Here is a 16777-nt window from a genome sequence, read left to right as displayed (position 1 = left end):
TATTTTTGCATCCCAGAGCACCTTAAAAATACAAAAAATAGGTCTGAAGACACTGAAGTGGGGGCTCATTACGAGTGTGGAAAGGCTGAAGCAGCACCAGGGGTGATGGCAGCACTAGATCGTAATGGCAACAGCAGCAGCAATGCCCTAGAGAAGCTGAGGGTATTCCACACCCATTCAGGAAGAGATCCCTTGGAACCCCTGTACTAGCAGTGGATGCAGGAGCCATTTGGGAGCCCATTAACCAGTTCTGGTTCAAAGTTCCACAGTGAAGAGGAGCTCTTGTGGTCATGAGAGAGCAGGTATAGGGACAAGAGTATATAGAAAGAGGTCAGTGACCAGATCTCTTCCAGGATTACACTACATTGGAAGCACCAAAAACTTACAGGCCCCTAGAATGAATTGTGACAGTAGCAGGACAGAGCCCAACTCTGACATAAAGTTCAAAGCCAGAAAATAGGCTGTGAAAATGAGCACACAACAACAAAACAACAGACTGACCCTAAAAAGCTACTACAGTGACAGAAAACCTCAAGAAACAAACTGAGAGGAAGATAGTGATTTGAAAACATGTACAAACAAAGCCTCATAGAAAAATACAGAAAGGGCACAAGCCCACCAAGAATTCCTAGAAGAGCTAAAGAGGTTTTGGTTTTTTAAAAGAAAAAAAATCAAAATTCATAAGAATCATAAAAGATAAAATTATGAAAAGAGAAGAGAGAATTAATAACCGAGGCACAAAAATACTGAAGAAAATAATTCCTTAAAAATCAGAATTTGCTGAATGGTAAAAGTACAAAACCTCACTGAAGAAAATAACTCTTTAAAAATCAGAATTGGTCAAGTGAAGGCTAATAACTCCATCAGACATCAGGAAATAATAAAATGATTTTAGTTAAATTACTTTAAAAAAGAAGAAATTTTAAAATATCTTAGAAAAACAACTGACCTGGAAAATAGATTTAGAAGAGAAAAATATAGAATTTTTGGAGTACTTGAAAATTAATATCTAAAAAAGAGCTTAGAAATCATATTTCAAGAAATTATAAATGAAAACTGTCCAGATACCTTAGAACCAGAGAGCAGTGTACAAATTGAAATAATCCACTAGTCATCTCCTGAAAGAGATCCCCAAAAGAAAACTCAACTCCCAGGAATATCCTATCTAAATTCAGAATACTGAGATTGTGGAGAAAAAAATGGCAAGCAGCTAGAAAGAATTTAAATACCTAGCCACAGCCAGGATTGTTCAAGATTTAGTAGCTATTGTGCTAATGGAGCAGAGGGCTTGGAATATGATATTCCTGGAGGTGAAAGAGCTAGAATTACAACCAAGAGTAACCTAACCATCAAAACTGAGTATAATCCTACAGGGGGAAAAATGGATAGTTAAGGAAATAGATAACTTTCCATCATTTTTTTTTTTTTTTGGTGAGGTAGTTGTGGTTGTGACTTGCCCAGGGTCACACAGCTAGTAAGTGTCAAGTGTCTGAGGCTGGATTTGAATCCTCCTGGATTCAGGGCCGGTGCTCTATCCACTGCGCCACCTAGCTGCCCCTTACTTCCCATCATTCTTGATGGAAAGATCAGAGTTGACTAGAAAATTTGACATTCTAACAAAAGACTCAAGAAGCATAAAAAGGTATACATAAGAAATTATAAGTTAATAAGGTGAAACTGTTTATATTCCTAAATGAGAAGATGATATATGTAACACTTAAGAACTTTATCATCATTAGGGTAATCAGGAGGGCATGGATGTGATTGTGTTGTGTTGAAATGTTCTCAAAAAAAAATGGAAGGGTGAGAAAGAGGGATACACTGGGGGAAAGAAGAAGGAAAAGGGAGAATGTAAAAGAAACTTGCAACTGATGAAATCTGAATGCATATTGAAGCATGCTTTTCACTTTATTTTTCACAGCATTCTTTTGGGCAGTCACACACACATAGATACACCATCACTAATACAGAAATAAGCTTTGTAGGATTTTTTACTTTATTTTTCTAAGGGTTTTGGGGGGACTATCCACCCACCCCCCATGACTAATATGGAAATAGGTTTTGCAGGACTGAACATGTATAACCTATATTAAATTTCTTGCCTTCTCAATGAAAAGAGAAAGGAGGAAGGGAGAGAACTTAGAACTCAAATTTTTTTTTAAACATGTTAAAATTATTTTTACATGTAATTGTGAGAAATAAAATATTAAATTAATAAAAAGCTTACAAGGAAAATTTTTTTGATGGGGGACGGAACCAGTGGGCAAGAATTAAATATTACTCTGATCTGTACTGGTTCAATGAAGACAAAATATATATACATGTACACAAACGTGTATGTATACATACAGATGCGTGCGTGCGCACACACACATATATATGCCCACATAGTCAGGTATAGAAATTCATCTTATACAACAGGAATATAGAATGGAAAGGGCTTAAGAGAAATGGGGCGCGGGGGACAATAATAAGAGAAAAGATACAATAAGGGAGACTATGGTTCAGAAGTAAAACTGACTTCATGAGGGAACAAGGCAAAAAAGCAAGATAAATAGAGAATAAAATTGAGGGAAACATAGTTAGCAATCATAACTATGAATGTGAATATGATAAATTCACCCTTTGATCTAGCAATACCCTCCTAGGCCTGTCCCCATAGAGATAAAAGGAAAAGAACGTATTTGTACAAAATATTTATAGCAACTCTTTTTATGGCAGCAAAGAATGAGAAATTAAGGGGATACTTTCCAATTAGAGAATATTATTGTGGCATATTATTGTGATGGAGTACTGGTATTTTGAGGGAAATGATGACAGATAGTTTCAGGAAAAAAATGGCAAAGCCTATATGAATTGATGCAAAGTGAAATGAGAAGAACTGGGAGGTCATTGTGCACAGCAATAGTACTGTTGTAATGATGATTATCTATGAAAGACGTGGCTACTCTGATCAATACAATGATCCAAGATAATTCTAAAGGACTCACAATTTAAAAAAAAAAATGCCATTCACCTCCAATAAGAGAACTAATAAACTCTGATTGGAAATTGAAGTATAATTTTCTAATTTTCTTTATTTGTTTTTTGCCCTTTTCTGGTGACATGTTTTGCTTGATTTCCCACGTATAATTGATATGTTGTTTGCTTTCTCATTGTTGGAGGAGGAATGGAACAGGGGGAGAGAATCTGGAACTAAAATTTAAAAAAGAAAATAATGTTTAAAATAGACAAAAAACTGATCCCTGCACTAAAAAAAATGCTGACCACATATATACTAAATGACATAGCATCCAAATTATTAAAGGAAAAGTTTAATAAGTTACAGGGGGAAATAGATAGCAAAACTATTTTAGCAAGGGACCTTAGTTTACATTTCTCAGACTTAAAATTATCTAACCATAAAATTAACAAAATAGTAAAAGAGATGAAAGAATTTTAGAAAAGTTAGATATGCTAGACCTCTAGAGAATATTGAACTGGTATAGAAAGGGGTGTCTCTGTTTTTCAGTTCAAGTCACCTTTACAAAATTTGTCTGTGAATGAGTGCATAAAAATATCCTTATCATAATGGTTAATGAGGTTTTATAAAGGTGCCTTGGACACCCTATAAGCAGATTCTATAATCTTCAGTTTACGGTCCAGGAAAGTTTCCCTCATGGTCTTGTCTATAATGATCTTTCCTTTATCTGAATTCCTGTAATGTTTGTATTCTATATAATTGTGCTGTATTATTTGGTACATCCTTTTGTGTTATCTCTACTTGGTTCATATATATGTATCTAAAAACATTTAGTGAACTTTTTCTATTTGCAAATTGGGAAGGGGGAACTATTAAAGCTAAAATAGAGTAAGGCATTTGTTCCTTGCCCTCAGGTCATTTTTTTTAATTAAAAAATGTACATATATTTTTTTAAAGCTAGATTTCACACATAATATGGTGCTTGGATTCAGGCATGAAGGAAGTGACGTGCTCTAAGAGATGGAGGCATTTTGGGGGTATTAACAGCCAAGAAGGGAAGAAGAGCATCTTAAATACCAAGTCCCAGGGGAGAATCATTTCCGGGGGGGGGGGGGTGCTTTTGGCAGAAGGGAAAGTATCTCTTCCTTATGTGGTTAAGTGAGGAGTTCCTTCAGTCCAAGCAATGGTCCATTGCTGTTGTTCTTTCTGTTTTTCCCATGAGTCCGTTCCCTATGGCCTCTCTAGATGTTACTCTCCAGTGCCAGTATGGGCACATGGCTCCCTTCGGTGGTGGTAGTGATGGTGGTAGTGGTAGGGGGAGTTGGATCCTCATTCTGGAGTAGGAATAACCATGTCATTTCTTCCTCTTCTCTGGGGCCATTTTAGTTCCTACAGTTAGGCAGCATCAATTTCATTTGTCTTTTTCTATTTACATTGTCATTATCATTGTGTAAACTGTTTTCCCAGTTCTGCATATTTCACACTGTCTCCATTCACGTGTCTCTCTGTTTCTTGGAATTCTTCATATTCATTATTTCTTATACAAGCCATAGATTTGTCAGTGGGCCTGTTTGTTTCGAAGGCATTCCTCTCCAAAGAAGCAGAGAGAATGTTTTCTCATGGCTCTTCTTTAGGACCATACTTCCCTCAGGTCATTTTTTTTTCTTCCCGTCATACCCACCTCTGTTTTTTTTGTGTTTTTTTTGCAGGCAATGGGGGTTAAGTGACTTGCCCAGGGTCACACAGCTAGTAAGTGTCAAGTGTCTGAGGCCGGATTTGAACTCAGGTACTCCTGAATCCAGGGCCGGTGCTTTAACCACTACGCCATCTAGCTGCCCCCATACCCACCTCTTTGTGACCCTATTTGGGGTTTTCTTGACAAAGATACTAGAGTGGTTTGCCATTTTCTCCTCCAGTTCATTTTACAGATGAGGAAATTGAGGCCAACAGGGTTAAGTGACTTGCCCAGGGTCACACAGCTAGTTAATGTCTGAGGCTTCCTGACTCCAGACTTGTGCTACCTTGTGGCCTGCAGAAGTAACTTTATTTGTACAAATAACTAGTACAAGGCAGTATGAGTAAAGTGCCATGTGAGCACAGAATGTCCCTAAAGTCTATCTGCCTCAGAGTTTTGGGACATCCTGTGTACTATAGAAATTCTGAGGAATGTTTTCTTCCCAAGCAGATTATAAATGTGTTGTCATCTTTCTTATTATAGCTGCCATATCAGACCAGAATCAGTTGTTTAATAAATGTTTCTGAATTTCTTAATACATATCTTTCTAAGAAATCTAATAGGAAAAAAACCTATTATTTTAGGTTCTCGTATTTATTTCTAATCACCATTCCATGGTTTCCCCCAAAACAGAATGGGCCTAGTGCCAGATCTTGTCATAAAATGTGTATTGACATTCAGCGAAGACAGATCTACACACTGGGACGTTACTTGGATTCCTCTGTGAGGAACAGCAAATCTCTGAAAAGTGACTTCTACCGCTATGACATCGACACAAACACATGGATGTTGCTAAGTGAGGACACTGCTGCTGATGGAGGACCCAAGTTGGTGTTTGATCATCAGGTGTGGTAGAGTGATAAAAATATATTATAATTGTTTCTTTTCAGAAGTTTTTGCTCTTCAGTTTTACTTATGTGTAATGTCTGAACTATTAATGATTCCTATATCTAGTATTCTCAAATAATAGATCCAGACTCAGGTCAGGAACTTGCAGAGTTCAGAGCAGGGGGCTTTAATCAGAATTTGCTCTAGATCAGATCCCTTTGGGAACACCAAAAGCTTGTCACTGAAATCCTAGAATAATGTGACATTCAGTACCCCAAGTAAGCAGCAAAAGAATCAGCACAGTCTTTCCCTCCAAAAGGGTGATAGAACCCAGCCCTTACATTAATGTCAGAATGTAAGCTGAAAGATTGCACAAATAGGAAAATAATAACACCATCGAGAGGCATTATGCTTAGGAGGAAACATAGAAGAGGAAGAGGGAGAAGGAGAACAACAACAATAACAATAGCTATCACTACTACTGTTAAGTAAAGCCACAAAGAACAGCATAGTTTAGGCACAAACTCAACTAGAATTTGTTGAAGAGATGCAAGAACTTTTTTTTTTTAGTGAGGTAATTGGGGTTAAGTGACTTGCCCAGGGTCACACAGCTAGTAAGTATTAAGTGTCTGAAACCAGATTTGAACTCAGGTCCTCCTGACTCCAGGGCCGCTGCTCTATCCACTGCGCCACCTAGCTGCCCTGATGCAAGAACTTTTTAAAGAAAAAGCTTAAAATGGTTTTTTAGATGAAAGCACATGAGAAAAAAATTGAAAAGGAAATGAGAGATATGGAAGAAAGAATTATGAAAGAATTCAACTCCTTGAGAATAAGAATGGACCAGAACAATGATTCCATAAGACAAAACAATTTTTTTTTAAGTGAGGCGATTGGGGTTAAGTGACTTGCCCAGGGTCACACAGCTAGTAAGTATTAAGTGTCTGAAGCCAGATTTGAACTCAGGTCCTCCTGAATCCAGGGCCGGTGCTATATCCACTGGGCCACTTACCTGCTCTCCCCCCCCCCACCCCCGCCAAAACAAAATATTAAAGCAAAAAACTAAAAAAAAAAAAAGAAAGAAAGAAAATAGAAGAAAATGTAAGATTTCATACAAAAATAAGTAACCTTGAAAACAGATTGAGAAGGGAAAAACAATTAACAATCATTGGACTTTCTGAATGCTATGACCAAAAGGGATCCTAAACATCATATTTTAAGAAATCTTAAATGGAAAATGCTCATATCTCTTAAACCTGAAGGTAGAATGGAACTAGAAAGAATCTACCAGTTAACTCTTGAAAGAAACCCCAAAATGAAAGCTCCCTGCAACATCATATAACCTTTCTTCATCAAGAATGATTAGAATTCCTTTGCTTACATTTTTCATCAAAACTCATAGAATGAATCTAATTAGACAAGGCCTGGAAAGAGTCTGTTAAGTTTTAATGATTTTAAGAGAAAAAAGGAAAGAGAAGGGAAGAGGAATACATTGAGGAGAAGGGGAAAATTTCTCAAATAATCAGGCTTTGCAAAGTAGATATCAGACAGTTGCCACTTTAATCTCAGTCTAATCTGAACTGGTCAAAGATGGGAAAATGCACTCGTGTGCGCGCATGCACACACACACACACACAGACACAGATTTGGGTACAAAATTATATTCCACTTAACAGGGAAATAGGAAAGGGGCCAAAGGGAGAGTATATTAAAGGAGTCTTATGCAAAATAGATTCTAAAAATGTACAAAAATAGTTATAGCTTCTTTTGAGGTAGCAAAGAATGAAAATCTGATGGGATGTCCATAAATTAGGGAATGGCTGAACAAGTTATGTTATATAAATGTGATAGAAGGTTATCGTGCTATAAGAAGTGATGAAGCAGATGGTTTCAGAGAAATGTGACTTGTATGAGAATTACTACAGAATAATGAACATAAGCAAGAGAACAATTTATACAGTGACAACAACATGACAAAGACAAGCAACTTTGAAAGTATTATATTTGTAAATATAATGACTAACCATGGTTCCAGAGGACTAATAATGAAACATGCTGCCCAGCGCCTGAAAGAGTGGGGTGAAGAACTCCAAGTACAGAATGAAATAGTTTGGGGGGCCCATGTGAAGTCATTGTTCTTATCCAATATCAAATTGTTTTGATGATAAACATTTTATAGAATATAGTTTGAAATTTTGTACTGCTAGTACTCTTCACTTTTTTGTTGATTCCTTTAAAAGGCTTGACCTTTTTTCCCTCCAGATAAATTTTGTCATGTTTTCTAGTTCTATAAAGTAGTTCTATTTAGTAGTTTGATTGGTATGGCATTGAATAAGCAAACAAATGTAGGTATTACTGTTATTCTTATTATATTGACTCGGTCTACCATGATTGATTAATATTTCTTCAATTATCTGTCTTTATTTGTGTGGAGTGTTTTGTAATTGGGTTCATATAGTTCCTCTGTGGATAAGAAATAGAGTGGTTGATCAAGTGAATAGTTTAGGTACATAATATACTTAAGTAAATAAGTATAGTAACCTAGTGTTTTATAGACCTGAAGATCCTAGCTATTGGGACAAGAACTCTGACAAAAACTGCTGGGAAAATTGGAATGTAGTCTTGTAGTAACTAAGTATTGACCGACAATACCCAAAGCCCAAAATGAGTACATGATTTATACATAATGGGTCATATCATAAGAAAATTAGGCAAGCAAGCAAAAATTACCTGGCATTTCTATGGACAGGGGAAGAGTTTATGACTAAATAGGATATGATATATAAAGGTTTATGGGAGGTAGAATGGATAATTTGATTACATGAAATTTAAAATATTTACAAAAATAAAGCCATTGTAGTCAAAATTAGAAGGAAAGTAGGAAACTGGGAAACAATTTTTGCCTCAAGTTTCTTTGTTAAAGGTCTTATTTGTTAGGTAAATAGAGAACTAAGCAAACATTATAAATATTGGAGCCATTCCACAAGGGTTACAAACAGAAAGTTTTCAGAAGAAATCAAAGCTATCAGTAGTCATGTGAAAAAACTATAAATCACTAATAATCAGAGAAATGCAAATTCAAATAACCTCACACCCAATTAGATTGGCTAAAATGACAGAAGAGAAAATGACAAATGCTTGAGGGAAAGTGGAAAAGTAGGTATGCTAATGCTCTGTTGGTGGAACTGTGAACTAATCCAACCATTCTGGAAAACAATTTGGAACTATGCCCAAAGGGTTCTAAAATTGTCTATGCTCTCTAACCCAACATATCAGTACTAGGTCTATACTCCAAGGAAATCAAAGAAAAAGGGAAGACACACATATGTACAAAAATATTTATAGCAGCTCTTTTTGTGGAGGCAAAAAATTGGAAACTAAGGAGATGTCCATCAATTAGAAAATGGTCGAATAACTTAGGGCATCTGAATGTGATGTGATGCTATTGTGTTGCAAGAAATGATTGCAGGAATGGTTTCACAAAAACCTGGGAAGACTTATATAAACTGATATAAATGAAGTGAGAAGAACCAGAACAGTCTACATAATAGTAACAGTGTTGTAAAGATGATCGTGTGAATAATTCCAGAGGGCTCATGATATAAAATTCTGTCTCCAGAGAGAGACCTGATATACTCAGCAGGCAGAGTGAAGCCTTTTCCCCCTTACTTCTTTTGCCCTTTTTTTGAAGTTATATATCTAATGCAGAACTGTTTTATATGACTGTATATGTATAATGGATATCATCTCTTGCCTTCTCCATGGGTCAAGTAGGGGTTGAAGGGAGAGAAAATTTGAAATTGAAAATAAAGTTAATTTTTCCCCAAAATGCAGCAATGGAAAAAATAGTAAAAAATTTAAAATGTCAAACTGAAAAATTTCAGAACTCTTTATGAGAATCCATAAACAAGCATTTATTAATGGCAAACATTTTCTTAGGCACTAGAAATATAAATACAAAGAATAAAGCATTCTTTATTCTCAAGATGCTTTGGGGAAAACTGTGGTTACCTATATAATTATTACAGACTCAATTACTAAATAAATATAAGGTAGAAATGAAGGCAGTAGGGGCAGCTGGGTGGCACAGTGGATAGAGCACCGGCCCTGGAGTCAAGAGGACCTGAGTTCAAATCCGGCCTCAGACACTTAATGTTTACCAACTGTGTGACCCTGGGCAAGTCACTTAACCCTAATTGCCTCACCAAAAAAAAAAAAAAAGAAAGAAATGAAGGCAGTAACATTTGTGGGGTATCATGAAAGGCTTTTTGTAGAAAATGGCACTTGATCTTTTTCTTGAGGAAAAAGAATGATTCAGTGGTTTGGAAGTGAGGAATGAGCACATTCCAGTCCAATGCAAAAGCACATGAAAACAGGAGATAGAAAAATAGAGAAAAGGCCAGTTTATCTATACTGTCGAGTACAAAAAAAGGAATACTGTATAATGAGGTGTAAGTTTGTGTAGAACTTTCAAAGCCAAACTCAAATTTATTATATTTGATGATCAAGTGGGAAGCCACTGGAGTTTATTTAATATGGGATTTACATGGTCAGCTTTGTGCTTAAGGAAAGTCACTTTAGCAGCTCTGTAGAGAATGAACTGGATTTGGAAAACAGATGTGAATCAGGGAGACAAATTACAAGTCCATTGTAGTAGTCTAGCCAAGAGGTAATGAAGGCCTGAACTAAGGTGATGACTCTTTTGGACATAGATATGGCAAGATTTGAAAACTGTTTGGATATGTGAAGTAACAGAGTGAGGAATTACAATATTAATAAATCTGGGATACTTGAAGAATGGTAATGTTTACAAGAGAAATAGGGTAAAAGATGATTAAATTATGTTTTGGACATATTTAATTTGAGATGTTAAGTACCTATTAAATGGCAAACATTGTGTTTGATGCTGAGGATACAAATGTCATGAATGAAACATTTAGTTTGAAATGAGCAATGGACAGTTGGAGATGGAACTCTGAAGTTCAGTAAAGAGATGGAGTTGGAAAAATGAAAGAGGGATTCAGAGAGCAGAACAGCTTAAGCTGGGAGAGATGCAACACAAACCCAAAGATATGCTTCTGTGTTTCATTCATTTTGTCTTCATAGCAGAAGAATACATGTTCTCGTGTTCTCTCTCTCTCTCTCTCTCTCTCTCTCTCTCTCTCTCTCTCTCTCTCTCTCTCATTGGTTTAGATTACAATTGCAGCAATAATAATTAAAGGCAGCTTGATGTAGTTAAAAAATATATATATATTGGGTGTGCCTCTGATGTGGGATGGAATTAGGTTTTGGAGCTATCTCCCTTCAGTTTGATTTTTCATGGGCAGATCTGCATATCATTTTATCTAGCTGCTGTACTTTAGATGAGATGAAAAGGATTTGGGATTTGGCTAGACAAGCAGGAGATAAGGAGGCTCCAACAGATTTGCCTTGGGCAGGGGTCCATGGGGCTGCAGCAGTACCCTCAGTGGACCTGAATTGGAATTATCAAGAGGAGCAAAGGGATAGAGAAAGGAGAGATACCTTTCCACTTTTCTGGTTCTCTCCCTGTGGTCACCCAGTATTGCAATAAAACTTGGGAAACTGAGTCACTGAGTCTTGTATTTCTTTTGACTCATGATCACTTTGACCCTAATTCCATCCCACATCAGCTCTAGGACTTTCTGACTCATAATCTCCACCTCTGACCCTTAATAGCTGTGTGATATTACTTATTCTCTCAGATCCATTGGAAACCTCTCTTATACTATAGACAGTACTTAGATTGTGATCTGTTTTAGTGAAAGTAGTTCCCACTCCAGTAAAATCATAGATCCTTGATGAATTGATCGAATAATAACTGACATTTAGTAGTATTTTTATTTTTATTTTTGCAGGGCAATGAGGGTTAAGTGACTTTCGCAGGGTCACACAGTTAGTAAGTGTCAAGGGTCTGAGGCTGGATTTGAACTCAGGTCCTCCTGAATCCAGGGCCGGTGCTTTATCCACTGAGCCACCTAGCTGCCCCCCATTTAGTAGTATTTTAAGGTCTACAAAGTCTTAACACATGCATTGTCATTTGAAACCTTGTCAAGTAGTGTACCTCCCTCTAGGAGGAAACTGCCTCTCAGAGAGACTCATAATCAGAAGCATAGAGCTTAAAAGGGGTAAACTAGTAGCCCATAGTCACAGAGATTTGGGGCTTTCTTGTCTGTGTGAAAACACCTATTTTCAGGTCAAATTTAAATGTTGGAAACTGCATGTAACTTTAACAAGCATAAACATAAAGTCTTTGTCTTAGAGATAGATATGTAGAAAGCTACAAACTTACTTGGGGAAACACTAATACTTTAAGTGATTGTTTATACTTCAACATTTTAATAATTCTTTGATCTTATCTGTATTTATTTCCCCATCATACTTAATAAATGCTTATTCCTTTCTCATAGAAGGAACAACCCAACTTACAAGAGCCTTTCCTCTAGATCTTTTTATGTTTTTGGTGTACCAATGCAGTTGTGTGTCAACTGGACAATAGGCATTATTCATCCATTTGTTTTTTCTTAGATAGATTGTTAGGCTCATCTCTTGTGTAAGCATGTGTCTTATTCAGGTATGCTGTACAACAAGGAAGCACTGGAGAAGTAATTTAGGAAGAATTGGGTTTATGAAAGTTCGGAAAGTAGAAATGGCATAGTTAAATTTTTTATACATAGACTTTCTCTTGCAAGTCTGTTCTCCAAAGTTTATAGAATTAAACTCTGAATTGGGTAAGATGTCTTTACCAAATCATTTGTGTCAAAGTTGGAAGGAAACTAACCATTTAGTTCAACAAGAATAGCATATCTGACAAGTGGGTTATCCCACTTCCTTGAAAAGCCCTGAGAGGGAACCCATTGCTCATTGCATTGGGGCAACTCATTCCACTTTGGTGTAGATTTATTTGGGTGGAAGAATTTCTTTTCCTCTAATCTAAGTCTGTTTTCCTGAAACTTCTGCATGTTGTTCCCAAGCCTAATAATTCTTTCTTCACATGATCATCCTTTATATTAGACGTTTATCATATAGCTTCTGAAGTCTCTCTGTTAAACATTTTTGGTTCCCTCAAGCACTAAGTGCTCTTGGCTTCTTCTCAGACTGCTCCAATCAGTTAAGAAGCATTCATTAAATGCTTACTTTGTGCCAGGCACTGTAGTAAGCACTGAGTATAAGAAAAAGTAAAAACCTGTCTGTGCCCTCAGGGAGTTGGTCATTCTAATAGAGGAACTCCCAAGCCAACATTCAGGTATTCACCAGACATTCACTTTGTAAGGAGACAGTTCTATGGAAAAGGGTGTGTGGGGGCAAGGAGGTGAGCATGGAAGGGCTATTCAGATAAGCCTTAAAGGAAGCCAGTGATCCAGAAGGAAGGCGCAAGAACATTCCAGTCTTGAGGGACAGGCAGTGAAAGACATGGAGCTGGAAGAGGGAGTGTAGCCTTCAAGAGAAAGCAAGATTATTAGATCATACAGAGAACATGGAGGGAAGGGAAATGTAAGAAGACTGGGCAAATAGGAGGTGGCCTGATTAGGAAGGACTGTAAAAGCTAAACACAACATTTTAGACTTGATCTTGCAAATGTCTAGCAGCCTCTGGAATTTATTGACATGGCCAGAACTGCTTCATTAGAATCACTTTGTTAGCTGGATGGAAAAGGTACTGGGATGAGAGGAGACTTGGGACAGAGAGACCAGCCAGAGTTTATTGGAGTAGTTCCAGCATGAGGGGACAAGAACCTCTCCCAGGGTGGTAGCTCAGTGGAAAGAAAAGGATGTGTATAAGAGATGTTGTGACAGAAACTACAGGACTTGGAAGGAGATTGGATATGTGGGGTGCGTGCAAGGGAGGATTCAAGGATGGCACACCCAGGCTGCAAGCTTGAGTGACCAGGAAGATGGGGATGCATTTTTCAGGAATAAGGAATTTCATAAGAGGGGAAGGTTTTGGCGGAATGATAATGAATTCTGTTTTAAACATGTGGAGTTTGAGATCCTAGAGAACATCCAATTCAAGATGTCTAAAAGAGGCTACTGGTCATGCAAGATAGGACCTATGGGAAAAGGTTAGTACTGAATATATAGATCTGCTAATCATCTGCATAGGGGTGATATTTGAATTCTTGGGAACTGAGATCACCAAGTAAGATCATAGAGATAGAGAGAAAACTGTTCAGAACAGAGCCTTGGGGGACACTCCTTATTAGTAAGTGAGACCTGGAGGAGGATCTGGCAAAGGAGACTTGAGTAGGCATTGTCCGACAGGTAGGAGGAGAGAGCTGTATCATGAAGATTTTGAGAAGAAAGAGAATCCATGTTGAGAGAATGATTCATGATGTCAAAAGTTTTGGACTCCTCAGGAAGACTGAGGATTGTGAAAAGATCTTTAAATGTGTTTATTAGGAGATTTTTGTTGACTTTGTAGAGAAAAATTTCAGTTGAAAAACAACTACTGAAAATCAGATTACAGAAGATTTATAAGAGAGGAATTGGGGGATACCAATTATAGTTGACTTTCTGGAGAAGTTTAGTTGAGAGTTAGAGGAATGTAACTAGCTTGGGTGGTAAGTAAAACTTCTTTTTTTTCTTTTCTCTCTCTCTTTTTTTTTTTTAAGGATGGAAGAGATAAGGATTGTTTGTTGGCAGCAGAGAAGGAACCAGTAGATAAAGAGAGATTGGAGACTGAAGAGAGTAGGAATGGTAGAAGGATAATCTGCTAGAGAAGAGTGATGGAATAAAAAATATGTACAAAAAGCTTTTTCTGGCAGTCATGAAACAAGAGAATGAAGGAGATAGTGACAGACTGCATACAAGTGATGGGAGATGAAAGTGAAATGACTTCAATTTTTTTTTTCTAAGAAGCATGAGGCCATATGCTTAGCCGAGAGTAAAGGATGAAATAGGAAGTTTGATTATGTATGAAGAGGTTTGTAATTATGGTGAGTGGGCGAGTGACTCTATTAGAAAAGCATAAAAAGGTTGCTTTGCTATAGTGAGGGCCCACCTGAAATTATGTAAAATATATTTGTTGTGTACTCGGCATGATTTCGTGATTTTCTCCAGCTTCATTCTGTAGCATATAAGTGGAAGTAATCCAAGACTGAGGCTTTGTAGGGCGTGATAGGCTAGGGAGGCAAGACATTCAGATGAATAAGATAATATAAAGTTGAACTGATTCACCAAGGTGTAGCATTAAGGAAAGGAGAAGAGTATGACTAGCGTAGAAGTGGAATGAATACCTGAATGCTGATGGGATTGAAGATCATGGTAAAGATGAAGAACAGAGTTAGAAATCATAGGGTACAGGTAAAGATGGAATGATAGATAATGGTCAGATAAATGAATATCAGGGTTCATAAACAGAAGTAGAACACTTGTGGGTGATTATATTGAGTATGACCATCTTTGCATGTCATCTTGGTGACCTTTCTCTGATTACTTTACATCTTTTCCTCATCTCTACTTCCTTGAGAAGTACTTACTTTATCTCCCTTAAGACACAGCTTAAGTGGCATCCGCTCCATGGAGTCTTCCCTGGTACATTGAATTTTTAGGGCTCTTGCCTTCCTTGAATTGCCTCATATTTATTGATCTATAGATATACTGTATCCCCCTAGTTCAAAGGAAATTCCCTGAGAATATTTTTTTTTCTTGCGGGGCAATGAGGGTTAATTGATTTGCCCAGGGTCATACAGCTAGTAAGTGTCAAGTGTCTGAGGTCAGATTTGAACTCAGGTACTCCCTAGTCCAGGGCCAGTGCTTTATCTACTGCACCACCTAGATGCCCCCCAGGAGAGTAGTCTTTTTGTCTTGATGTCCTTAGCACCCAGCACAGTACCATTTAATAGACGCCTAATAAATGTTGGTTGAAATAAACTGACGTATGCATAGGGAACAATTAAATAACCAAATGAAAAAAAAAATAATTAAATGCTATGATTATATAGCATGCAGCATATAAAAAGATTATTACATTGTTGTAAATTCATTAAACAGTAATGGCAGAAAGGAGAATTGCCAGAGTATTTGAGAACACAGAATATACCATCTAAAAACTGCAGTTTTAATTCTGGCTCTGTAATTTAAGTGTCTACTTTCTTTGAGAGAGTTGGGGCGGGGCAGGCTGAGAGAGAGACAGTGTAGGCACGTTCTATTTTTTAAAAATCAGATAACATAAGGTCGTCTAGTCTAAAATCTCTAAGTACAAATGCCCCCTTTTTATAATATTCTTTGTACTTCATTTTCCAACCTCTCCACTAAATCCTCCAACAATAGGTGACTGTGCATTTTTTTTGAGATAGCTCAGTCCACTTCTGCAAAAAGCAGTTTTTCCTTCAGGGATCTAAATTTGCTTCTCGCTATCATTATTGGTCCTAGTTCTGTCATCTTTTTAAGGTAAGTAAATTGAGTCTGTCTTCCACCTAAATACTCTTTATGTACTAAAAGGGCATCTATCATGCTATCAGCCATCATCTTTGTTACCTTACTTCAGATACATTCTAGCTTGACAACATTGTTGTTAAGGTGTTAGACTGTAAGCTCCTTTCCGTCTTTTTATTTCCCTAGTGTTTACCACAGTGCCTGGCCATAGTAGGTGCTTGATAAATATTTACTGATTCATTGAAAATGTGATGCAGAGAACTGAGTTTAGTACCCAGGATGTGCTTTGGTGAGAGCAGAGTGTGATGGAGTTATCACTTAATCGTATTTTTATGACATCACCAGAGCCCTCAGCATTATGCCCAGAAGTTCTATGTGATTTTGTGACTCAAATTGTACTGGAGACAGGCTAATATAAGACAGTAGATTGAGGCCTTTGCTGTAGTGATTAAGCTTGGTTATGTGGACTCAATCCTCCGCTGTCTGTGATGGTTATCTTCATCTTTATAAAATAGTGGGGACTTGAACTTTTCAGCCATTTTGACCCATAGCCAAGACTTCTCCTTTGGATAATAGAACTTGAGCTTGACTATCCACTGCAAAACTTCAGTAATTCTGTCCTTATCAGAGGAGAGAAAGAAAATAGGTTGGAGTTCTAGAAGTGAACAACCTGGGTAGGAGATGCTGAAAAATTTAAAAATTATTCAGTAATTTAGGATAATTGATTTTAGGCTGGAAAGTAACTTAGAGATCACGTCAGCGTCCTAATGGATAGAGCTCTGGGCCTGTGGTCAGGAAGACCTGAGTTCAAATATCGCCTCAAAAACTGACTACCTCTGTGAACCTAGGCAAGTCAATTCA

The 16777-nt window shown here is 37.2% G+C and overlaps 1 protein-coding gene across 8 annotated transcripts in view; it reads left to right on the top strand.

Moving 5' to 3' along the window:
* The window catches only part of MKLN1 (muskelin 1), a 387994-nt gene that overhangs the window by 315555 nt on the left and 55662 nt on the right, over nucleotides 1-16777 (top strand). For all 8 annotated transcript variants that reach the window (XM_043966412.1, XM_043966411.1, XM_043966413.1 and 5 more), the window contains one exon: nucleotides 5331-5543. In XM_043966412.1, coding sequence (XP_043822347.1) covers nucleotides 5331-5543 — 213 coding nt within the window. The remainder of the gene's footprint in view (nucleotides 1-5330; nucleotides 5544-16777) is intronic.

This window comes from Dromiciops gliroides, chromosome 5 (genome assembly GCF_019393635.1).
Source record: "Dromiciops gliroides isolate mDroGli1 chromosome 5, mDroGli1.pri, whole genome shotgun sequence".
Lineage (NCBI taxonomy): Eukaryota > Metazoa > Chordata > Mammalia > Microbiotheria > Microbiotheriidae > Dromiciops > Dromiciops gliroides.
The sequence above is the reverse complement of the archived record's forward strand: the minus strand, read 5'-3'. Positions and strand labels throughout refer to the sequence as shown.